The sequence below is a fragment of the Ipomoea triloba genome, chromosome 3 (assembly GCF_003576645.1).
Source record: "Ipomoea triloba cultivar NCNSP0323 chromosome 3, ASM357664v1".
In the NCBI taxonomy this organism is placed as follows: domain Eukaryota; kingdom Viridiplantae; phylum Streptophyta; class Magnoliopsida; order Solanales; family Convolvulaceae; genus Ipomoea; species Ipomoea triloba.
In genome coordinates this window covers 13,995,238-14,008,952 of record NC_044918.1, presented here as the reverse complement: position 1 = coordinate 14,008,952, position 13,715 = coordinate 13,995,238, and the positions used below count along the sequence as shown (strand labels likewise).

Here is a 13,715-nt window from a genome sequence, read left to right as displayed (position 1 = left end):
CCTTCTTCACTATGTTGTCACCAAACGACTTTCAGTTCAAAATCTTCTTGATTTCCTTTTAGCTTTATCAAGCGCGGGATAGTCCTTTAGCACGCGATGCACTGACCTCTCAATGAAACTCCTGTGAAATATATATAAAACTGAGAGACACAATATTATTAAGCAACAACAAGGTGTATAAATAATACATCATAGCAAATAAAGGAGTGTATAGTTACGAAGAATAGGTCATCTTCTAAAGTAACATGTAGTTAGAGGAAAATAGGAAGCAACAAATACTAATTAGTTTCCTTAATAAGTACCAGTAATATGGCACCTTAACTAATGCCCTAATTTTATCGCACAAGTAATTTAAGAGTTAAAGTTTGATTTTAACAATGCATGTATATGAAGGTTGTGTGATAGCATACATTTTTGTTGTTTGCATCTTGCAAAATACAGATATTAGCTTAGTTTTTATGTTAAGGGAAAAAAATGTTACTTGGTAATGATAATAAAGACAAAAACACTGAGGTTAAGGATTTGTAACATCATTGCTTCAAATCTTCAAATTTATCCTTAATTTTTCCACGTGATACATAGAAAAAATTAAAGTATTTCCACCAACTTGTCCACTTGCCCACTAAGAACCTTCAAGGAAACCTGAAGTTCAATTCCAAGGTTCAATGAATCTCCCAAACTCTCCACTATATATTCTCCCTTCCAATCTCCTCTTCCAAAAATTCAAAACCTTCCTCTTCTTTCTGCTCTCTAAGCTCTGAACTCTAAAAACCCAAAATATTTTAAGTTTTAATTTCAAGAAAAAATGTTTCAACCAGTATCGGCAGAGTTGCCGGCGGCTAATTTTCCGGTGTATCACCGGAGTTCAAGCTTTAGTAGTCTTATGTCATGTTTAACGGAGACGTGGGGTGACTTGCCGCTTAAGGAGGATGATTCGGAAGACATGGTAATATACGGGGTGTTACGCGACGCCGTTAGTGATGGATGGACGCCGTTTAACTTCACGGCGGGGGAGGTTAAAGCCGAGCCGTGGGAATCAATTGAGGCGGCTGTGACGCCGGCTTGTGCGGCGCCGACGTTCGTGGCGACGCCTGCGCCGGCGCCGGCGACGGCGCGGCCGAAAGGGAGGCACTATAGGGGGGTGAGGCAGCGGCCGTGGGGGAAGTTCGCGGCGGAGATAAGGGACCCGGCTAAGAACGGCGCGCGGGTTTGGCTCGGGACATACGAGACAGCCGAGGAAGCCGCGATCGCTTACGACAAAGCGGCTTACAGGATGCGCGGCTCCAAGGCTTTGTTGAATTTCCCGCACCGAATCGGGTCGAACGAGCCGGACCCGGTTAGAGTGACGGCTAAGAGAAGGTCGCCGGAGCCGGAAGCTTCGTCCACGTCCTCAGTTTCAGAAAATGGCTCGCCGAAGCGGAGACGAAAAGTGGCTGCGGCTGAGCAAGCCGATTCGGATGTGGAGAGCCGATCAAATCCCCTTCCAGCCGAGTGCCACGCCAATATATTGCCAATTGGCGAGCAGTTAATCGTTAGCCAATTGGCGTTTTAGGCTTTTTAGCTTAGCTGAGCTGTGAACGTAGGAGATGATAAAGGCGTGTTTGGATAGGAATGCACACAAAAATTCATGACAAGTGGAGAAAAGAACTAATTTGATGATGCACTATCTAGATAACTTTTCCCCCTTGTCTATTGTCTTTCCACTTCTACAACTACAAAACAACATTTGTACATTATGATATGAGAAATTATGAGATATTCTAGGTTGTTGGTTATGTGAATTGCCACCTTTAAAACTATATAATTTATATATTAATAAATTGAAACGGATGGCATCGACAGAACATAACTCTCTGAATTAATTTATCAAAATTCAATAATATTAAAAAAAATAAAAGAAAATATATATGTCACAAGTGAATAATTTCAATCTTTAAAAAATGGCGTCAAAGAAGAACTTTAAGGTCAAAATCTTTGGTCACGAATTTGAACTTTATTAAGTATATATTGTATCATCCTGTTTTTCCAGATAATTGATCCTTGTTTATCTGCAAAGTAATAGAGATGTCTATGGACGGTTTAATACCAATTATGTTAGAAGCTAATAAGGAGAAACTTCAATTCATCCTACAAATAACTATATATTAGAGCATTAAAGATGATAAAAACATTTTATTTAATTTTGTTTTTAAGTATATGATACTATGGTTTTCAAAAAAAAAAAAAAAGTATATGATACTATGTTATAAAGTGCCCTATAATTTTATGTTAGTTTTATATTCATAATACTTTTCTATTTTCCCTAACTACCACTCTAAAATGAAAGATTAATTTACTAAACAAGCTTTTGACATTTCATTTCCTACACATAAAACGATAAAAACATTTTTTTCCTAAACTTTTATTTGCGTGGAAGCTAAGTCCTTAGCTTGAAGATATACAAGACTATTAGGAGGGTGGGAGTAGTATATAGTAAAAGAAAGTGAAAATAAAAAAGTGAATATGATGCATCAACTACTTGGCATCATATTACAATCATAAAATTAAAATGTATATCTCTAATAAAATTAACAATTTATTATAAAAGATTGTGTTTATTCAGGTAAACTCTGAAAGTGTGGCTCAACCAAAAGAATTTTTACAAGTATTAAATTCGTGATTTTTAGGTATTAAAAACATGTTTCATCCACTCGATTATCTCTTTTAGAGGTCTCTTAAAAATTATACAAATAATAGTTTTTTCAATTTTGACAATTGATAAGCAATTTGTTAATGTAATTACATGATACATGTGCCACATTAAAAAGTTCTCGATCTTCTTGTACCTAATGTTACAAGTTTTATTCTTGCTAACATTCTCTGTCAAACTTGTCACATAATCACATAAAATTTTCCTAATACGTTTTACCTCTCTTGTATGATTTGCAAATTATTATTATTATTATTATTATTATTATTATTATTATATATAGACACACACAAGCAAGATTTATTAAATGAATATCTTTAAGTAGTGATTGTAAAAAAAAATTTCGTTATCTAAATAAATTGATGTCAAACTATTTTCGAATAAAAGTCAAACTCTCCTCATACAACTGAAATCGAAACCAAATTTGAATTAGTTTTAAGGTGATATCCAAAACTGCAACTTGTTGGAGGGGACTAAAACCAAAGTCTTCGAGCTCTACTCATACAGCTAAAATCGAAACCAAATTTGAATTAATTTTAAGGTAATATCTAGAACTGCAACTTGCTTGTTGGAGGGGACTGAAACCAAAGTCTTCAAGTTGGACAAGAGATTCCGACCCCAATTCCAAGTGTATCAAACGTTGTGGCATAAAAACGTTAGTTGGGAAAACGAAGGTTGTCGGTTTTTCCAGAAACAAAACAATTTCACATAGGCCCCTACCCGTCGCAGTAATATTCCTTTCATACCCCTCCATCAAAGTAAAAATTGCACAATATTCAAGATATTTATGCGCATGAGGGGAAGAAATTTCCAATCCTCAAAACACAATACAACTGTTTCTTTCAACTCCCCATTGACTCATCCGTGGAAAAATGGGAACCTAAAAAGACATGAAAAGACATGTGTCCACACACCATATTTGTTTGGAAGTCATGAATAATGCTTGTTTGGAAGATGACTATAATTATAGGAAGTCATCTATGTATACAAGTCAAGTTGGAAAATATAGATACAACTATTGGTATCCACAACTTTGTTTAGAGTTTGTTTAGAGTTGGCTGCTAAATTAAATTAGTAACAAAAATGTTCTAAATTTGACTACTTGATCGAAGTGATTTCTATTGGTCTTTACAGTTTGAGTTGGTTAGCTATAGCCTATAGGCAACCTTAGGTAATTCTATCTCTTTGTAGTCTTTTGTCGGTTAGGGCTGCAATGCGGGTTTCACCTAAAGTGCATTTACACAAGCTTTAAACAGTTGGCTTGGTAACCACAATGTTCCAAGTTCAACTCTTTGGGGAACTATATATTGGCATTCAATTCTTAGTTTGAGTTGGTTAATTATATGCAACATAGGTTACTTGTCGCAAGGCAGGCTAGCTTCATGTACCTAGAGTATACCTAGGTGGGTTTCAAACAGTTAGATTGGTAACCACAATGTTCTAAATTCGATTCCTTGGAGAGTTATCTACTTACCTTGTTAGTTTGAGTCGGCATGTTATACATATGCTACCTAGGTTGCTTGTTGCAAAGCAGCTTTTAACACCTATAGTGTACATTTGAATTGGTAGCAGATGTTGACTTTTTCGTAAATTAAATTTGTGTTTATATGGTGTGGTAAACATGAGTTGAATCAAATAATAAAAAGAAAATGTGATGAAAAAATCGAGTAACAAAAGAATGGTACTTTCAAAAAAAAAAAAGTTGACTACAAAAGTCAATGTATGAACAAAATTTAACAACCAATCTATAGGAACCTTCTAATCTTCTATAACTTGATTCACACTACAAACGACCAATTTTACTATCATATTAGGGGAAAATGGATTGTAGGTCTCAATTGTACAACTCTAATCATTTTAATCTTTATTTTTTAGACACCACGTGATACATCTTAAATTTTATTCAAAAATCATAATTTTTATCTCTCATTCAACAAAATTGTATATATCTATGTGGTTTGACTTGTACCAAACAATTAAAAGTGAGAGTGAAGAAAAAAAAAAAAACAAAACAAAACAAAAAGTCCTATAAAGCTTGAGTAAGATAGTCTTGAACAAATTCTAACAACCATTAACCACCCATGAATTGCCATGACTTATAATGTTAGGTAGACTAAATTTGTTTCTAGCTAGGTTGCATGAAAATGGGAAACTCAAGAAAGTGAAGAAACAAAACGCCTAAGAAAAGTGTAAATATAAAAAATATAATATTGTATTTGTAAACATTTTTTGTTTAGATATAACGTGTTTGAAATGTTTTGTAAACTCAAGTCCCAATCGTTATACCATGGATCAGAGTTCATATTACACAGTAAACCTTGATACAAAAAATTATATACCTACAGTTAACAGTTTCTATACATGTAATTAAACAAATAACTTGGTAATTAGTTACACATAATATGATAGCTACAGATACAATGCAAGGTAGATCCTGGTCCATGATATAATTTGTTGCCTTTGTCCAAATAGGACGGCCCATATTGAAAATTGAGCCCAATAACAATGACTAATATTATGAATCAAGTTTGATTATGAGTCTACGGCCCATGTTTCTTTCTGATATGGCCCAGGAAGGAAGAATGGGCCGAATTGTATAGGCCCAAAAAGACCTTAAGCTGGCGTGACGAGATAAAAGAGCTACGTGTCCTCACAGAAAGCTTCGCCCATTTCATGCACCCGCTGCATGCTAAGCTCCTCAACACGTTACACTTTCACCGCCGCCACGTGCCACCGCCGCGCGTCACTCCTCCGCCTATATAACCCCCCACTAAACCCGGACCCTCACTTCCAACTAACTACCTATAATCTCGCGAGCTTAATTAGCTTCGAATTTGCATCAATGGCGGCCGAGCGTTACGGGCAGAACAGGGACGACGCCCTGCAGCTGAACCAGCAGCAACAGCAGCCGCCGAAATCGTACGGCGCCGTGAAGACGGCGACGGCGGCGACGGTCGGCGGCTCGCTGCTGGTCCTCTCGGGGCTGACGTTGGCCGGGACGGTGATTGCGCTCACGGTGGCGACGCCGCTGTTCGTGATCTTCAGCCCCGTGCTCCTGCCGGCGGCGATCACCGCTTTCCTGTTGATCACCGGATTCCTGTCCTCCGGCGGGTTCGGACTGGCGGCGATTAGTGTTCTGTCGTGGATGTACCAGTACATGACCGGAAAGCGGCCGCCGGGGGCGGAGCAGTTGGATTATGCGAAAGGGAGATTGGGGATTAGGGCGAGGGAGATGATGAGAGACAAGGGAGATAACTATAATGTTCAGCCGCAGGTAACCACCACCACCACCGCCTGAGTTCTCCGTTGCCGGCGGCGGGCGAGAGTCGAGGATCTGATGTGGAGTTTATTACAGCCATGATTGGTTTATCATGCATTCAAAGTTAATGTTGTATCTGCAGTTTCATTTTCTTTCTTTGTTTTTATGGTAAAACCTTAATTTAATGTAATAATGTTTTTCATCTTTGTTTCAGTTTGTGGTTATCATTTGTGTTGAGTTGTTGGTCAGATGTGTAATATAATCTTTTCTTTAATGCTTTGAAAATAAAGTTCAGGAGCCTCCCTGCACTCACATATCATATATATATATATATATATATATTCATTTCTAGAACCTATCTGACCGGACCTATACGGCTATACTACCTTCTAAACACCTAGTCCGACCAGATTAGTCAAAATTATGGAGAGATAAATCACTGGACACAATGACTAATTTCTTCACTGGATACACAATGACTAATGATTTCCTCACTGAATGACTAGTCTCAAAATTATGGAAAGATAAATCATGGGACAGATAAATCATGGGACACAATGACTAATTTCTTCACTGAGACACAATGACTTATGATTTCCATACCCAGTGACTAATGACTAATTTTCTCACTGACTGAATCTTAGGACTGTTATACCCAAAGTCACTTCTATTGGGTAGGATAATAGGACAATTGGAAAGTCACTTCTATTGGGTAGGACAATAGGACAATTGGAATTTAAGGTTGCTTCATAATCGATTGTTTTATACGCAAAGTCAATGATTGAACCTTTGAAATTTAATATTGTTTTATATCCAACTTTGACATGAATTTTTATACGCAAAGTTAATGATCAAACTCTTTGAGACTCAATCGGCATTACGACAACTATGACTATGAATTCATCTGATTTGACAGAAATAAATCATTCATCTGATTTGACAGAAATAAATCATGGTTACTCAGATAATCAACAAAAGGTACTATGAATTCATCTGATTTGACAGAAAGAAATAAATCATGGTTACTCAGATAATCAACAAAAAGTATAAATCATGGTTACTCAGATAATTAACAAAAAGTAGAAGTAGCCCCTCGTTTTGAAAGAGGGGCAATTTTGATTTCTGTAATTGCGTAAAGATGTTGGCATGGGGAAATGGAGAACTATATTTAATGAACATAACGGAGTTTGGTGGTAGGAGGAGCAGTGAATTGAATGTAATAACAACGTTACACTCACACACACAACGTAAGAGCAAACAAGCTTTCATTAAACTCTATCAAGATCCACATTAGCTAGTAAACATTACAAATTAAGCATCTCTTCTATTGTAAATATATTTTTATAATATAATCAATAACAATCTGATGTTTTCAAAAAAAATAACAATCTGATCTTCAGGTTTTAGAACAAACATAAATATACGGGCTAAGAATAAGAAATAACATAAGATCAGCGTTATAGTTTAGCAGTACTGCAGCTGCTGCTATAGAACCCAATCTCCCTGAAATTGATGCACTGGGATAGTGCTGCTGTAAGCTTTCTTATATCTTCCAATGTGTGAGCTGCACTTACTGTTATCCTTAACCTACAAGTACAACAACCAAACCTCAGACAACACAAAAATCAATCTCTCAAGATTTTGGTCCTGTTTGGTAACATAGTTAACTTATCAGCCAATTTTGGCTTATTTGACCACTATTAGCTATTTGACTTGGTTAACATAAGTGTTTAATTAATTAGCTTTTTTTAATAGTTAATTGCTCCAAAATGCTAAAATTCAAAAGTTGCTCAAAGCAAATTTATCGATAAGCTTTTTGAGAAAGTCATTTTGCATGTAATCAACTATCAGCTACCAGTTAATTTACCAAATACTTTTCTACAATCAAAGACAGAAATGCATTTACTTGCATATATCTTCAATTTGAAAATAATGTGTGAAACATGAAAAACTGAAGAATGGAAGTAAATGAAAGCTCAACTGTATGCCCATTGACAGACCTGCACAAGTTGTGGGGCACCGTTGGGGGTCTAATGGCACTAATGTGGAAGCCCAAATCCAGAAGATGCCTGTTTACAACTGAGACATTGATGAGCACTGACAGACAGACAGAGAGAGAGATAACAGAGAAAGATGATGACAAAACGAAAAAAACAAACCGGCTAGCTTGCAAGGCCATGGCTTCACTCCCAACTATTAAGGAGATGATGTTACTTGTGATTGGAATCCCAGTCAGATCGCGGAAGTCTTGCACCCTGTTCCAGATAGCTCTTCTACGCCATATCTCCTTTTTAGCCACAACAATAGCAGCTGCAATGTAAAAATTAGTGAAGATGAAACTCTCCACATTTTCTTTGTGTTACCTTTATAATGGCATCTTTATATACATACACATGCATATGGAAAATCGGTTTTTACACACACAAGTTTTTTGTTTTTTTTGAGTACTATTGACTCTGTTACAATGTAGTATCTGTTCATAGCTACTTTCTCAACCAAATGAAGCACAAAGAGCCAATATCGCCTCCACTGAGGCTCGAACCCACCCCCTCCCATGTGGGGGTGCAACCGGGTGCTACTAGACTACAAGGTCTTTGGCACATACAAGCTTTTTAGTTTTAGACAAACGAGAAAAGAATGTGATTGATCAGTAATGTACCATGTGCAGCAGCAGCGACGGGCACTGGTGTAGATGTAGAAAATATGAAGGAGCGCCCCCTTGATTGTATAAGCTGCTTCCATTTCTTGCTGATGATTTAGCATTTAAATGAAAACTCTTGTATGTATAATGAATTCGTGATAAAATGCAACAACAAATGCAGCATTATTATGGAATTGCGTGGCAAGATGTTTCACGTCTAGCTAAATCAGAATGTATAAATAGGGCATAAATGGCAATGATAAGAGTAATAATGCACTATAAAAAGGGGAAGAAAAGAATACCTGCATGCTATGAACCCGCCATGGCAACCTGCAGCCTTACTTAGAGTGCCTACGCATATGTCCACATCTTTTTCACAGTCGAACTTCTCAGCCGCACCCCCTCCAGTTGCACCACATACGAAAGTACCATGAGCCTATAAGAAGTGAAAAAGGTTAAAATAAAGTTTCTAGTAAAAAACATGCAATTCACTTCAGTATGTGCTCTACTGCCTAACAAACAATAGGAAATTCATGTTTAATAATGGTAGGTTTGTAGCCAAAATATGGAGTGAAAAGCCATTGCAATCTCGAACTTACATCATCAATTGCCAACAAAAATCCATGCTTCTTACGAAGCTTGACAAGCTCGACCATTGGTGCAAAGTCCCCATCCATACTAAATAAGCTGGTAAAGGGAAAAAATTAAACACCCCGTAGATACAGAAAACTTTCTTGTTTCCTTCTTTATTTTGGGGTAAGGGGTGCAAAAAGTAGCTGATAATGACAGCTATACTCGATAACATGACTAACCTATCTGTAATGACAACCTTTTTCTTCATTCTGCAACTTGTTCTGTTAAAACGAGTACAGAGGTAGTGAGATATGAAATTTGCTCAACACATAGCAGAAAGAGAACAAATCGAAAGCCATAACCTACAGTAGTTCATTAAGGTGGAACATGTCACAGTGTCGGTAGACATAAACTGCTACACCTTTTTGTTTCTCAGCAAGGCGGATACCATCAATAATTGATGCATGGTTGAGAGCATCGGAAAATATGGCTACTCTGTCATCCAATGATGGTTTACCACCTGCAGCTAAGAGAAGACTGATACTGCCTACAGCGGTGACAAATGCCATATTGGCTGCAAAGCCTGTGGGACAAAGAAGGCAATCCTAGTATGTAAACATTACAAGACGAACGCATCAGTTTTAAAACATCGATTCCCTCATTGAAGTGTTACTTTTAAATCCAACTATATATACTAGACTACTAGTAACACAAGAAATAAGTAAAATCACATTCAGTATCACTTATTCTGTTAACTCCAACATTGAGAACCATCTTATCTTGATATCTAAAACTTCAGTGATTGATTTAGAATTGACCTGTGGTGATTGATTTAGAATTGACCTGTAATGACCGAGGCCAACAGTGAGGTACCTTACCACACGACATTATTGCCTTGTTCCGGTCCATGAAGAAAGGAAGATGCAAATCATCAAGGGTTAATATGAAGTAATATTCCATTTAGCATTAAGATTGTGATAGTTTCTTTAGGATTTGCATACCATAACTGCAAGCAGCAACAATTAGTAGGCATCAGACACGGAACACTACCACCCTACTCTAGAACAGCCTAACTTACACTCAAAAAAAAAAAGAAGCAATGGCTCGTTAGCAGTTACCCCCATACAACGGGGAATCAGAATTTAAGTTGGCATTAAAATTACAATAAACATTACGTAGACATCCTAGCATTGCCTAATATACACATAGACACAATCACAACAAAGCAATGGCTCATTAGTAATTAGATTCCACCCAATTGGTAATCAAAATTTAAGCTGACATTAAAAACCAAAAGATTCAACTATGACATATTCATCCATTTACTTAATCTAAGTACATCCAGAGACGGATATTAGAGATCCTTACCTCCTTCTTTTTTAGGGCTGCCAATGAGGTTTCCAATAATCTATGATAATATGTATACCCACAAATTAAGGCAGATCCTCTTGGACCCATTCCATGCCTTTGCACTGCCTAATCATGCAAATTAAACCATAACAAGTTAGCCAAGTTTCTAGCCAATCACATGAAAAGTCCACAAAAAACTACTAGTTCATGGTATAGTAAGCATCTCACCTCTGTTGCAGCCTTGATAATAGTTGGATGAGAACTCAAGCCCAAGTAATCATTTCCAGAGAATAAAATTAACTTTCTGAATTTTCCACCACAAGCCCCCACTTCATTTTCAGTCCAAACTTTGTCACATTCAGTGTCATCTCCTGTCAACAACATAATTCAATGTCCAAATCCACTCAAATGTGAATTATCCAGGAAAAGCTCATTGCTACACCGTGCAGTTTATTGCAAAACCAAGAGAACAAAGATGCAAACTTTAACAATGCATGAAGAACAAATCCCAGAAAGATGCAACATTTAGTGAGGAGAAGGCAAAGGGTGGAAAAGAAAAAAGCAATTACCGGAACTGGGGACGTCTTTTAGCCATTTCTGATACGTGGTTTCAGAAATCATGACTTCCACGGAGGCTCTGTCCCAGTGGCGCAAACCGTCGAAAACTTCGAGGGCATCGCCCGAAAACGAGGAGTTTGAAGGGCAAGTTTGTTGCGAACCGGGGTGGTTTGCTTTGGAAGGAAGAATGGGCCTGAGAGATCGGAGGAGTTTCTGAGAATCCAGTCTAGATAGCGCTTGCTCCACCCATAAATCCCAAGAGTTCATCTTCCTGCTTTGGAGGCCAGAATGGTGGGCGAGAAACGTCCTGTGTTGTTCAACTGTAATAAAGACTGAAGAGCACTTATCAGCCCTGCGTGCTGCACATTGTAGCGCCTTTCATCAAACATACTTATAGAGTTATATATATAGTTGGACATTGTATTTATAGTAAATTGAATTAAAGGGAAAATGGCTAGTTTGTTCTCGGAGTTATAATTGTACTGATGATTCAGTCCTTGTGTTATTATTATATCCATTTTTAATTCATTCATTATAAGTGAAGTTGTGAATTTGGTTGGTGCTTGACGACTTAGGGGTATAAATGAGTCGAGCGGCTCGCGAGCTGCTCATGAGCCGCTCGGTCAAATTCGAGTTCGAGCCGAACTCGAGCTCTAATGTGTTAGGCTCGTGGCTCGACGAGCTGCTCGCGATATATATATATATATATATATTATAGTTTATTTTTAATTAAAACATGAATTTAAAATCAAACAGGTTAAATTCGAGTTCAAAATCGGACTCGAACTTGAATTCGAGCTCAAATTCAAGCTCGAACAATCGAGCTGCTCAAGCCGAACTCGAGCAGCTCGAAAATTGTCGAGCTCGAGCTCGAGCATCAATTTTCAAGCTCGATCGAGCTCGAGCTCGAACTCGAGCCGAGCCTTCCTTAACGAGCTCGAGCTCAAGCCACCCTATGTTCGAACTCGGCTCGGCTCGTTTACACCCCTACTTGACGTTAGTGGTGCGATAAGCCGATAACCGAGTTAATTTCAAGGATAAAGTAGTAAATTCCTAAATAAAACTTGTATGCAATATAAATTCCTAAACTACTAAGCATATATTAAATTAAGTAATAATATAATAAATATATAAATACAAATTTATATATTTGGCAATAATATATACACAGAGAGGGTCTAAATGCGTATAACAAGGTACCCCTTAGAGGTTAAACGCGACGGTCCGTTCATATCGGGTCAGAGAAATATACAATTCAAACTACTTGATGAATCAGAATTATTTTTAGAACTCTAACGTGGGTATTCACTATGCCTTTAATTTTAATTCAAATGGTTCAGTCCATCCATTAAGCCGACAATTTGAGACTTAAAGTTAGAATCAACTGGAACTCAAAAATAAAATACTGTAATAAATAATTGATTAGTACGACAAAACTAGACCAAAATCAAACGAGCTAATCCAATTTACATCCTCGCGTTAATTTATGTATTGGGAGAAGTAAAACACTTTTTCCCCAAGGACTCTCAGCATATTTGTCGGTGTTTTACTAACTGGTGGACTCTTAACATTAGATTCTTATTAGCTATGTTTATTTATATAATATTCTGATTTTAGGTTTTTGCTAGTTTGGTTACGTAATCGGGGGGTTAATACACAATTGGAGTTGGAGCAAGGAAAGGAACCAAAATTCGATCGTAATCGCCTAGCTATATTCCTTCTTGGCATTTAGATTGCGAAGAATGGTGCTCTCGCAGAAGCTTCACGAAGCATTCAAGGGCACGGTGGAGAGAATCACCAACCCTCGCACCGTCTCTGCGTTCAAAGAGAAAGGCGTCCTAAGCGTCAGCGAGTTCATCATCGCCGGCGATAACCTCGTTTCTAAATGCGCTACATGGTCTTGGTAATTCTTATTATATTCCCAATCCATCAAATATCATTAGCTGTTAGTTTTTTTCAATAAAGCTATAATTTTTATGTATAAATACTACTTGATGAAATTTGGTGTTAGGGATTTATAATTGTGGTTATGAAGCTAGCAGAAGCCTGAGGAGGAGTAGAAATTTTAAGGTGCCCTTTATTGGGGTAGATAGTATAGTTTCAAGCTGTAATTTTTTGCATAAATGACACGTCTTGATCAAATTTAATGTTAGAAAATTGGAATTTTGATTATGGAATTTAGTGGAACTTTGGTAGTATGTGGTTTTAGAATTTGTGGAACTTATTGCTAGGTTTTGGTTTGAAAATTAAATTTTGTGTAGCCAGTTGTAGCTGGAAATTTTGTCATGAGTTGTAGGTGTGTGATTTTGATTCTGCATGGTATTCAACAGAAATATGAATTCTACATTATAACTGAATTGGACATAAGAATTTCAAGTTTTCTGTGTTTCTTATAATTGGACATTTAGGGTCTATAGACTCAGAAATCAGTTGCAAGTTCTGAACTTTTGCTTACCTGTAGAATATGATATTTGGGAATTCTCTTTAGATTAATATACTTCACCTTCTTCTTCATATGGATGCATGCTGATAAGATGTAGTTGAAGTCTGCACATTAGTTTACCTACTTTGATTGACTGTAAAATAAGCCCTTTAAATGATGTAGTTTCTATAATTCTTATCTTTTAAAAAAAAAAAAAAAAAAA

General features: G+C 37.1%; 4 protein-coding genes across 5 annotated transcripts in view; 3 read left to right on the top strand and 1 right to left on the bottom strand.

Moving 5' to 3' along the window:
* The first annotated feature begins 710 nt into the window (after positions 1-710).
* LOC116011818 (ethylene-responsive transcription factor 2-like) lies at positions 711-1,781 on the top strand. Its single transcript, XM_031251233.1, has one exon. The coding sequence runs from the start codon at positions 806-808 to the stop codon at positions 1,550-1,552; it is 747 nt and encodes a 248-aa protein (XP_031107093.1). The 5' UTR covers positions 711-805; the 3' UTR covers positions 1,553-1,781.
* Positions 1,782-5,481: 3,700 nt separating this feature from the next.
* On the top strand, positions 5,482-6,248 carry LOC116013959 (oleosin 1-like). Its single transcript, XM_031253929.1, has one exon. It carries the CDS (start codon positions 5,532-5,534, stop codon positions 5,985-5,987), a length of 456 nt encoding a protein of 151 aa, XP_031109789.1. The 5' UTR covers positions 5,482-5,531; the 3' UTR covers positions 5,988-6,248.
* A 948-nt stretch (positions 6,249-7,196) lies between these two features.
* On the bottom strand, positions 7,197-11,434 carry LOC116012236 (8-amino-7-oxononanoate synthase). Of its 2 annotated transcripts, none has more exons than XM_031251736.1 (11): positions 11,082-11,434; positions 10,741-10,883; positions 10,531-10,638; positions 9,529-9,767; positions 9,402-9,443; positions 9,189-9,276; positions 8,892-9,025; positions 8,608-8,696; positions 8,108-8,258; positions 7,930-8,017; positions 7,197-7,535 (listed from the first exon to the last, which is right to left on the bottom strand). In XM_031251736.1, the coding sequence occupies exons 1-11, from the start codon at positions 11,335-11,337 to the stop codon at positions 7,434-7,436; spliced, it is 1,440 nt and encodes a 479-aa protein (XP_031107596.1). In that variant the 5' UTR covers positions 11,338-11,434; the 3' UTR covers positions 7,197-7,433. The 2 variants fall into 2 exon arrangements, with proteins under 2 accessions (XP_031107596.1, XP_031107595.1); XM_031251735.1 differs by having other exon boundaries at positions 7,200-7,535; positions 7,949-8,017.
* A 1,149-nt stretch (positions 11,435-12,583) lies between these two features.
* Positions 12,584-13,715, top strand: part of LOC116011903 (autophagy-related protein 3) — a 5,451-nt gene continuing 4,319 nt past the window's right edge. Inside the window, exon 1 of the mRNA XM_031251329.1 lies at positions 12,584-12,973. Within this exon, the coding sequence (XP_031107189.1) occupies positions 12,813-12,973 (161 nt within the window). The 5' untranslated portion in view covers positions 12,584-12,812. The remainder of the gene's footprint in view (positions 12,974-13,715) is intronic.

Bases quoted from the DNA above. Each gene is read 5' to 3' on its own strand.
- LOC116012236 (XM_031251735.1), bottom strand. From the start codon at position 11,337: ATGAACTCTTGGGATTTATGGGTGGAGCAAGCGCTATCTAGACTGGAT. The intron at 10,884-11,081 runs GTAATTGCTTTT...TGTTGTTGACAG, and splicing joins AAAAGACGTCCCCAGTTCCG to GAGATGACACTGAATGTGAC. The intron at 9,768-10,530 runs GTAAGGATCTCT...TTTACATACTAG, and splicing joins CAGCCCTAAAAAAGAAGGAG to GATTGCCTTCTTTGTCCCAC.
- LOC116011818 (XM_031251233.1), top strand. From the start codon at position 806: ATGTTTCAACCAGTATCGGCAGAGTTGCCGGCGGCTAATTTTCCGGTG.
- LOC116013959 (XM_031253929.1), top strand. From the start codon at position 5,532: ATGGCGGCCGAGCGTTACGGGCAGAACAGGGACGACGCCCTGCAGCTG.